Source organism: Babylonia areolata, chromosome 18 (assembly GCF_041734735.1).
Source record: "Babylonia areolata isolate BAREFJ2019XMU chromosome 18, ASM4173473v1, whole genome shotgun sequence".
In the NCBI taxonomy this organism is placed as follows: domain Eukaryota; kingdom Metazoa; phylum Mollusca; class Gastropoda; order Neogastropoda; family Buccinidae; genus Babylonia; species Babylonia areolata.
In genome coordinates, this window is record NC_134893.1 from 3,615,009 (window position 1) to 3,625,675 (window position 10,667).

The 10,667-nt window shown below is 39.2% G+C and overlaps 1 protein-coding gene across 1 annotated transcript; it reads right to left on the reverse strand.

Moving 5' to 3' along the window:
* Positions 1 to 452: 452 nt before the first annotated feature.
* On the reverse strand, positions 453 to 10,473 carry LOC143293138 (ERI1 exoribonuclease 2-like). The gene is made up of 8 exons (XM_076604053.1): positions 10,377 to 10,473; positions 6,234 to 6,301; positions 5,456 to 5,536; positions 4,655 to 4,782; positions 3,097 to 3,256; positions 2,223 to 2,323; positions 1,635 to 1,716; positions 453 to 656 (listed from the first exon to the last, which is right to left on the reverse strand). The coding sequence occupies exons 1-8, from the start codon at positions 10,400 to 10,402 to the stop codon at positions 553 to 555; spliced, it is 750 nt and encodes a 249-aa protein (XP_076460168.1). The 5' UTR covers positions 10,403 to 10,473; the 3' UTR covers positions 453 to 552.
* Positions 10,474 to 10,667: the final 194 nt, after the last annotated feature.

A 10,667-nucleotide genomic window follows, 5' to 3' on the forward strand; every position in this document is an offset into this window, starting at 1 on the left:
ACCAAATTAAATGAAATCTTAATATAAATTAAAATACAAACTTCTTGATTGAACACACACACACACACACACACAATCAGATTCAAAGCATACTGATTTTATTGAAATATAAAACCCTGATATAATCTTAATCCATTCTATTCACAAACATTTAAAAATTCTAGGGTGGCAGGGGGTGGGATTTATTGTTTTGTTTATCTTTCATTTTATGGGGACTTTTTTTCAAAGGAAAGTAACGAACCCCTTGAGTGCCCCAGGATGAAAATTTCTGTCCCCTTCCAGTGCCCCAAGACAGAAATTTAATCTGCATCACTGGGAATTTTCCATCACAAAGTCATTGAATACATTTGATGTTGTCATAATTTAGCCCCTTGACAAAGGGCATAAAATAGGCTTGGGACTGAAAGGGTTAAAAACAACAATGAAATGAAATTTATTTTCTTTTTAAAAGCACAAGCAGTCAAAATATCTCTGAAAGACTTCATCTTAGATTTTATCTGAAAACAGTCCATTCTTTTTAAACACACACACAAAACATATACAAGCATAAAATTAAATACGACGTACAGGGACAAGTGATTTTGTGATGCTCAGAAGACAACCATCACGGATCATTCTCCATGCCAGCATTGCTGTGTTTCTGGAATCATGAAGTCCTGAAACCAAACAAACATAAAATACAATTACTTTTTTTTTAAACTCTCAATTCTCATCAGAGGAGAAAACACCCAACATGATCAGGTCATTGTAAACAACAACAACAAAAACAACAAACAAAAACAGTATCACTATCACTCTATCAGTATCAGTAGTTCAAGGAGGTGTTACTGTGTTCGGACAAATCCACGTATGCTACACCACATTTGCTAAGCAGATGCCTGACCAGCAGCGTAACCCAATGCGCTTAGTTAGGCCTTGAGAAAAAACAACAAAAAAGCAAAAAAAAACAAAAACAAAACAAACAACCCGCCCCCTCCGCCCTCCCCCCCAAAACACTAATAACAACAAACAAACAGAATGATTGTGAATTTCCGACTTGTCTCATAACAAATAACTTTATAATGCACAAGTTAGAGTGCGGTGATGACATTTTAAGTCCTGTGCTAATCTTTTGATTGGTAACATAAAATGGCTGCACAAACAAATGATTTTGTGTTCAAATAAAACAGATAAATGTGAACAGTTCCATGTGTAACTTTTAAGAAAGAACCATAAGAGTAGATGACAGCCGCATGTCACTGAAGACTTTGCTGAAGTTGTTTCTTCTCCTTCAACAAGTGGGAGACTGCATAGGTTGACAGTGTAATGGTAAAGTGCATGCATATTAAATGGGAGCTCACATGTTCAAATGCTGCATGGGTTATATTGTTTTCCCCTGTCCTCTGCTGCTTGGATGATTATGTGGGTGCCCATGGACAAGTCTTTAGACTGAGGTTCCATATGCACATGCACTTTACAAATTAAAAAAATAACTATGGCAACAAAGGTATTATTACTGGCACAAATCTCTGAGATCAACATTCATAGGCACACAACAGTATATATGTTGGGAATAAAAAATTGATGGGTGGGACTGCTCTCATAGGATGTGCAGAAAAAGACATACAGTAAAAAACACATGCATCAGCTCTCACCTGAGTGTTCCCTGCCTTCAAACTCAATGCCAACATCTTGTAGAGCTCCATTCAAACCTTTGGGCTTCCGTCCATAAAATTTCTGTCCATGACATGACACAAAACATATCAATATGGCTAAGAGCAAGAGCAAAAAAAAAAAAAAAAAAAAAAAGGAAAGACTGAAAAATATCAAAACAGAAAAGAAGAAGAAAAATGTCTTACCAGAAGAGTGAAACCAACTTCTAGACAGAAAGGGCCACAGTTATTAAAAAATGACAACAGGATTATGAAAAAAAAAATCTTTCAAATGTTTCAAAACAAATGTGTCATCCACCAAAATTTTATTTTCTCCATTTATATAGTATCAGTCAATATACAAATCAAAATTTGACTGAGAAAGGCTAAGTTCTCATAAGTGTCTAGTTACTGATGTCTTCTGAAAGCATGCACGTTTATCAGCTGTAAATACATTTTTCAAATCAAATTCAACAGTGAAGATGAAATGTCATGCAAACCTTTCAACAAACACAATCTGCTTGCAAAAATATCAACAGAATGCACAGCTTCATAAAAGAAACAAAAGCACACAGAAAGTACAATACATACTGTGTAGGTAGCTCTGAGATCAATCCACCTGTTGAAACAAGGAGCTTTGGCAATCTGTTTGCGTCTCAGTTCATAATGAAGACACACTCCAAGATCCCAATCTGTAACACGAAAAACTGGTGTGAATAAATACAACAGCTATTTGCAATAAACCAAACATATGAAAAAGGGAAAATGTAACACTCTTTCTGTACACTATGCAGGTGAATATTATAACATGAATTTTTTTGGTTTCATTAAAAAAAATCCAAAAAACAACAACAAACAAACAAACAAAAAACCCTGGAGAAAATAAATCCAGTGTGTTATTGCTTGCTTGTGTGCATTCAGCTTGATAGGTTTTCCTTTTTGATGTTTTGGTCCAATCTTGGTTATGTTTTGTGTGAGTTGGATTCAGCTGTGGGCTGAGATATTGTCTGGGTTGAGTGATGAGCCTGTGGATGCACAATTAATTTCCAGTTGGATGAATAAAAATACATGTATCGTATTGTATTGTATTGTATTGCGTTGTATTGTACAACCAACACACAAAGCACACAGAGGAACAGAGAGATAAAGAGCATAGAAACATGATAGCAATCACACAAAATATTCTCAACAATGCTACAAACTGTTAACCCTTTATTACTGGTTGACATGATCACACACGCTGCCTTGTACATGTCATAAACTGGACATTGCAGCCTAATGAAATAATGCTACACTCATTTGAAGGGATGGAGAACAACAAAAGGCTTCTGCAATCATATTCTGCACATTATATGGCTAAGGTAAAGCATTCAGGAATAACTTAATGACAAGATATTACAAGACATAAATTGGAAAAAAAAAAAAAAAAAAAAAAAAAAAAAAAAAAAAAATCATGCTCACGTACCAGACCAGGTTACAATAGCAGCAAGGTTTGTTGTGTGGTCTCCACAGTCAACCCCTCTGTCACCAGCCAGGAGTATGTTCTTTTCTTGGAACAGCTTGTGCAGCCAGTGAGAGAACTTGCGTAAGCATAAGAACAGTGGAATTCCATTCTCAACTTGCTCCTGCAGAAGACCGAAAACTAAGCAAGAAAGGATCTTTGCTAAAAAAAAAAAAAAAAAAAAAAAAAAAAATTCAAACGCATACTTTCTCTCACAGACATACAAATGCATAGACTTGCATGACTCTGGAATACAAAAAAAATTCAGAGAAAAGAGTGCCTTTTTTGCCCCTCTTGATCGTTTATACTTCATGATAACCATCATTGGTACTATTTTCCCCCATTGTTACCGTATCAGTCTTCCTTTTTATTCTGATGACCATTCACAGTGACTTGTTTCACGCCTTGTTTTGAGGTGGTTGAAAGAGATGGAGCAGACAGCTGGAGAGAATTACAGAAGCAAACTCTACAGAATATATCTAATTTCCTTTCTTGTGCTTGGCAAAGTCAGGAAACAAATCATTTTCTCCCAAAAGCCAAGCTGTGAAAGCAATCCCCCAGTACATATTCATAATGCACACACTGCCATATGTATATCACCCCATAACGACAGGCACACACAAAAAGCAGTTATGCAGTGTTCTGTATTTCAGATGCAGTTCTTCTATGTGTAAACTCTGCCCTGGCAAAAGAAGGCAAAAAAACCCAAAAAACAAACAAAAAAAAAAACCCCAAAAATAAACAAACAAAAAAACCAAAACAAAACCAAAACAAAACAAAAACCAGCTTCAAAGACTGTGTCAATTCTAAAGGCCAGCATTGCGTGTCCTGGAATCCCTCTTCTTCTTCTTCTTCTTCTGCGTTCACTCATATGCACACGAGTGGGCTTTTACGTGTATGACCGTTTTTACCCCGCCATGTAGGCAGCCATACTCCGTTTTCGGGGGTGTGCATGCTGGGTATGTTCTTGTTTCCATAAGCCACTGAACGCTGACATGGATTACAGGATCTTTAACGTGCGTATTTGATCTTCTGCTTGCATATACACACGAAGAGGGTTCAGGCACTAGCAGGTCTGCACATATGTTGACCTGGGAGATCGTAAAAATCTCCACCCTTTACCCACCAGGCGCCCGAACCCGGGACCCTCAGATTGACAGTCCAACGCTTTAACCACTCAGCTATTGCGCCCATCCCTGGAATCCCTCTAAACCAAGTACAGGAGCTAGCACAGGATAGGACCAGCTGGCGTGCTTTGACAAAGCAAGGACATGACAGATGACAGATTTGAAAAGAGCTGCAGAATCATCATCGCCAAGGCCCGAAAGGATAGGAAGACAGCAACAGCAACGGCCAAAGAGCTCAAACAATTTCCCTTCCCTTACTGCAGACTCTCATGCAGACTGAAACTGGGACTCCTTTGCCATATAAGCGAGTCCACACCAAACAAGGCTGAGAAGTGCATAGACGTCATTGTCAGACACGACGGACAACCAAGTGCGAGAGAGTAATCCAGACATACCTGCGTAATTCCTGTAAGCTGGTGACAAAAAGCACTAAGAGTTGGGTGTTCTTGGGGTTGCACATAGTAGTGGAATTCACTTTCAATCTCTCCAGTCTTTGTGTTCAACAGGACTGCAGGAAATTCAACTGAAATTAAACATAAAGAACCAAACTACAAAAGGACCCATACACAGTGCATAATCCAACACACTCAACAGTTTTCAAATTGTGACACACACACACACACATATATATATATATATATGAAAAATCAAATACTGGTAAATGATATAAGTAATCAAAAGTAGAAAATGATATAAAAACAAACTATAATTTATATATTCTAAACAGATATTAATCAAAAGTAGAAAATGACATAAAAACTAACTATAATTTATATATTCTAAACAGATTACTGAGATTAGTCTATAATATAACCTCCTATGTGCAACCGAACAGAAAACATATTTGATAAATCATATACCTGTACATGTTTCAGTCTAGACCCTATACCTAGTACAAGTGGAAGTGCAATCAGTTTGCTTACTGCACCAAAGTGACTAAATCTGAATGATTTTTTTTTCTTTGTGATTGATTCTGTTTTAATAAAAATTCTAAACACACGCATGACATACAAATGACATACAAAAACAGTGACACACACACAAATAAGTGTTCATGAACAGTGAAATCTTAAAATGCATTAGTAAAGTAATCAACAGATAAACAAGCAAAGTATACAACTTTCACAGAAATAAATAAGATAAACAGTCCACACTAGTCAACAAAACCTGTATTGTAAAACGAGGCAAGAACTTACTGATCTCTTGCGTCTTTGTTTTGTCCTTCTCCCAACAAGTTGATTCAAAGTCAATGATGATAAGATAACTAAATTGTTGACCTGCAAGAAGAAACACAAGGAGAACCAAATCAACTGAAAAATGGATTACAATTTATATGATTATTGTGCATGATTGTGAGTTGAGGACAGAGTGTGTTTCTTATGCATGTGTGTGTGGATTGTAAAGCACTTTGTGCAATGAGGAAAACGCTGATAAATGTCCAGTTATTATCATTATTATTATAATCCAATTTCAAACAACCAATCTAATCTTAATTTTCCTCGTGGACTTGGTCAAATGAACAGAAAAATTATTTTACACAATGAATAAGACCTCCTGTGGTTCGTCTCATGGACAAATGACTGGAGCTGAGCCTGATCAAAGAACCTTAAGGAATATACTGATAAGTGATATTCACACATATAAATTTAGGAACAAGCACCACTGAACACAAATTATTCTGTGATGATGATGACCCACGATCACAGACCAGCTTCACTGACTGTAATCTACTATGCTTCATTTTCATGAGGATGGAGACTGAGTGATAAATGTCTTTAAATGTCCAGCAAATGCATAAGAGTAGAGAAGAGGAAAAGACTAGGAGAGATGGCAGGGTGAGGAGACACTAAAATAGACAGTGAGTGAGACCCCCCCCCCCCCCCCCCCAAAAAAAAAAGGAGGCACAGACACTTGTCATAGAGCTGTAGACGTGTGTGACAACTACAAAAATATTTTCTCAATTTATATACTTACTCTGCTTTTCTTTACTTCTTTCTCCAGATGTCTTGGAAAGTTTTCTTTCACGGAGAAGTCCCAATTCTCTGGAAGAACAATATTATGAACATAATACAAAATATGACTAGAAATGAAATATGTTAATTGTAGATCAATTAACTCTTTCATCACCAAGTTTGAAAAACACACCCCTCCGCCAAATATTTTAGACTCAGTAATCTTGGTCACATAATTAGGTTCGTATCAGAACAGCACAATGGACTTGTTCACTTCAAACTTGGTCAGGGGAGCGAAGGTTCACCATTGTTGTACTGTGTGGGAAACTGGCTGCAGCTGTCAAACCTTGTTACAATGTGATAAATGGTCATTTTAACAAGACCCTTTGATGTTGACTAAATTCGACTATGGCAAAGAATGTCTGGTTGACTAAAGTCATCTATGATGGTTAAAGAGTTAAAAGGAAAAGGTTAAGTTCAACAAAGTTTCCACCGTTTTAACCTTCCCCAACCGAAGTCAGGTACCCATTCACACGCTGGAGGAGTGAGAAAAACTGGAGAAAAATGTCTTTTACTATGACATAACGCCATGCCAAAACGGGGCCTTGAACCCCAATAACTGGAAAAGGACAGAAATGAAGTTCAGCTCTGATATGACTTCTTCTGAGTGGAAATTTCTAACAAGTTTTATAAATCAATGTGTTTATAGTACTAAGTATAAACAAATGGGGGTGGAATAGTGAATAATGCATCTGCACTGGTATTACTGGTGGAGAAAATAGATATCAAAGGCCTGTAAAACGCCAGCGAAAAATCCCTGGGATCCCATTTATAATGCAGGCACGCGGTTGGGCAGTTTTTTTTGCTCCACAACTCCTGCTCTGGCTTCACTGACAGGCTGTCATGAATTGAAGAAACCTATTTCTGGCTGCCAATACATGGGGAAGGAATCTGGTCTGTTGACAGCATTTATACTAAACAGCAGTGTCCCAGTACCACAGTTTACTCACCCCATATATACTATGCCTCATACCACTTAAAAAAAAAAACTGTTATAACTCAAGCTCCCATGCCTCTCTATGTGCAGATTTAAGAAAAAACAACTACATCATATTATGTAACAAATCTGTTCATTCTGCTATGCCTACAACTTTTTTTTCAGAACATTTAAAAAAATTTTTTTTTACTGTCCGATTATAAATCAGTGGATGATTTCGAATGAAAAGCTGAAAAGTGAATACCACAAGGTATTTGTTTTTTTCTTTCTTTGTGTGTGTGTGTGTGTGTGTGTGTGTGTGTGTGTGTGTGAGAGAGAGAGAGAGAGAGAGAGAGAGAGAGGTATGGGGGTGGGGGGGCAGGGGAACCAAGCAAGGGGGAGAGAGAGAGAGAGAGAGAGAGAGAGAGAGAGAGAGAGAGAGAGAGAGAGAGAGTCCAATGGTTTACTCATCTGAACTTCACAATCACATACAATTCCTAGTACTCATGCATAATTTTTTCACTGACAGAATGTGTGCGGATTTCTCGATTTCAAATTATGAATGCCGCATTTTGTTTTTTTAAATTAAATAACTTATATTTATAAATGTTCCCCACCTGTCTGTCCCTATCACACACACACATACACACGCTCACTCCCTATCATTCTCTCTCGCACAGGCAAAACTGAAATAGCAGACATCAGCAGCCAGATGCCCCATGACCTGGCCAGCCGGGTTACTTGGTTGTCAGTGTGTTAACTTCAGACTGACAAGAGCTGCTAAACTTAGAACTGGTGAGAAGCATATGGACTGGATTAGTACACTTCCATCCCTTTGTTTGACTGACAGTGCCATTTTCAAATTTGAACTTGAAGTAGGCCAACACATAAACATCTTCAGAAACTCACTAAGCTTAGAGATTTTACAGTCTTTTTCTTTTATATTCAGATGTTAGGGCAACATAAAAAAATGTACCAATGCAAACTTATAGTTGTGTTAGTGGCCTGCCGGTTTGTTTATTTCTGTGATGAAAAACCAATGTGGAGCTGTCATTTTCCTATCAGAACTTGAAAAGGAAATGCTGAAGACACACCTCTTTCTCATTGAGTATTTTGCGGGTCTTTATTTACTGGCTAGGTGATTAGAAAAAAAGAAAGAAAAAAGAAAAGAAAAAAAGACTAGATCAGTAGATGAAAAGGTCTACACACAAATATTGAACATTTTTATGAAAACAAAGCTGTGGAATCATCATTGTGAACATATTAAAAAAAAAAAAATTCTTTCTTTTCTTTTCTTTAAGAATGTTGTCACTGGTGATGTTTGGATGATCAAGACTTGAGCTATCAAAGGCCAGTATGATGTGAAGAGTTTCTTCTTTACTTCTTCTTCCATTCATGTTCAGTGGTCATAACTTTGACCATCACTAACATTTTTGCAAGTGCAAGTGCAAGTGTGTGCTCTTAGTCAGAATTTCGTACTCATAGTCCTTATCCATATGCCATTAATCATCAGTTGGAAAAAAAAAGAAGAAAAAAAAAAGAAAGAGTGAAGGACCTAATGGGGGGCGGGGGTGGGGGTGGGGGTGGGGGTCTACTGTGCCTGGAGGGCCCTCAATGCCCTCAAGCAGAAGGCGTTGCAGGAGGGGGTCTCGACGACATCAGCTGGGAGGGAGTTTCAGTCGACAACGGTCTTCGGAAAGAAAGAATACTTCCTGTAGTCAGTACGGCATCAGATTCTTTGTAGCTGTTGGCTGTGGTTGCTGCAACGACCACTTTGAGGCTGGTGCAGCGACATCGTTGTTGGAGCACGGGCCATTCAAGAAGCGTCAGCATGTCTGTAACACTGGAAGTGTTGCAGTAGAGGTTGGTGACGAATCTGGCTGCCCTTCGCTGGACCTTCTCAAGGGTTGTGATGAGCTTGTTGGAGTTTGGGTCCCATACAGTGCAGGCATACTCCACAACTGGATGAACCATTGCTTTGTAGGCCAGCTCTTTGGTACGGCTGGAGCACACCTTCAAGTTCCTTCTCAAGAAGCCCAGTGTCTTGTCGGCCTTAGCACAGATGTTCTCGATGTGCTGAGTGAAGTCCAGCTTAGTCTCCAGCATGACCCCGAGGTACTTTGTGGAGGTGACTCTCTCCAGTGTCTGGCTGTGGAGGGTGTAATTGGAGAGAAGAGGAGAGTGGCTTCTAGTGAAGGGCAGCACACTGCACTTGTCTGGGTGGAAGACCATGTCCCATTCTCTCTCCCATTGTTCCAGGCGTTGGAGGTCCTCCTGAAGCTTGGCTGGGTCTTCTGCGCAGGTGATGAGCCTGTAGACTGCTGTGTCATCAGCAAAAAGTCTTGATAGAGAGGAAATCTTGGATGGAAGGTCGTTTATGTAACACAGAAAGAGGCAGGGTGGGATGGAGCCCACAGTGGTTGAGTTTGTGGCAGAGCAGGCTATGGCCAGTATGGGTGACATGGTCGAACGCCTTGGCAAAGTCCAACACCACGACCTCTGTTCCATGGCTGCGGAGACTTCTTCGATGAACTCGAGTAGCTGGGTCTCACATGAACGGTGTTTACGGAAGCCGGACAAGATGTTCTTGGATTCAAGGTGGTTCATGACAGCACACACTAAGATGTGTTCCAGAAGTTTTGAGCAAATACAGGTCAGAGATATGGGGCGGTCGTTGGAGGGCTTATAGTGCTCACCCTTCTTGAAGACAGGGGCAACTGTGGCTTCTTTCCAGTCAGAGGGGACTTGTCTAGAGTGGAGAGACGAGGAGTAGTTAGTGGTTAGGATGGGAGCCACTTCCTTGGCGAGTTCTTTGAGGACGTGGGGTGTGAGACCGTCCGGCCCTGTAGCTTTGCATTTCATGCATTGAAAGAAGAATGAAAGGAACAAATACAATGTGGCTTTCTTTCGGCCCTGTGTAATATTAGTGATTTAGTGGAAATGATAATTTACGAGTCATCAGTCCATGTACACTGGGGAAATAAATCTTTCGTTGTTCATTCCTTGGAAACTGGTATCACAGTTTCCCAAGAGCCAAAATTTAAAACAAAAGTGTCGGCTTTATCCACATAACTTCCCCTCCACTCCTCTGTGTGACTGGCGGAGTGAACGTTCACGCATTGTTGTGAACACTACTCATTCGGTTTCGAGAGGTAAACTGGATATTTCCAAAATTTACAACATACTGACCTTGCAAGCTGCTTTGTCGTTTTCATTTTTTTTGCTTCGCATAAACGTGTCTCTTTTCCCTTGTTCGAATTTGGCTCCGTCACTGTGTTTTTCTCCGAGGAAGATTCTTTAACATCTTTAAACTAATATTGTCACAAACACATCTATCTTCCCGTCTTTTTCCTTTACTGAAATCGCTGGCAGCACTTATGAATACATTACATCATACTGAAGTACCAGAAAATTATGTGAGTGTGTGTCGTTGACGCAAACCTTGATTCCGAGTATAAATGTTTCACAATTTGAAGGTGA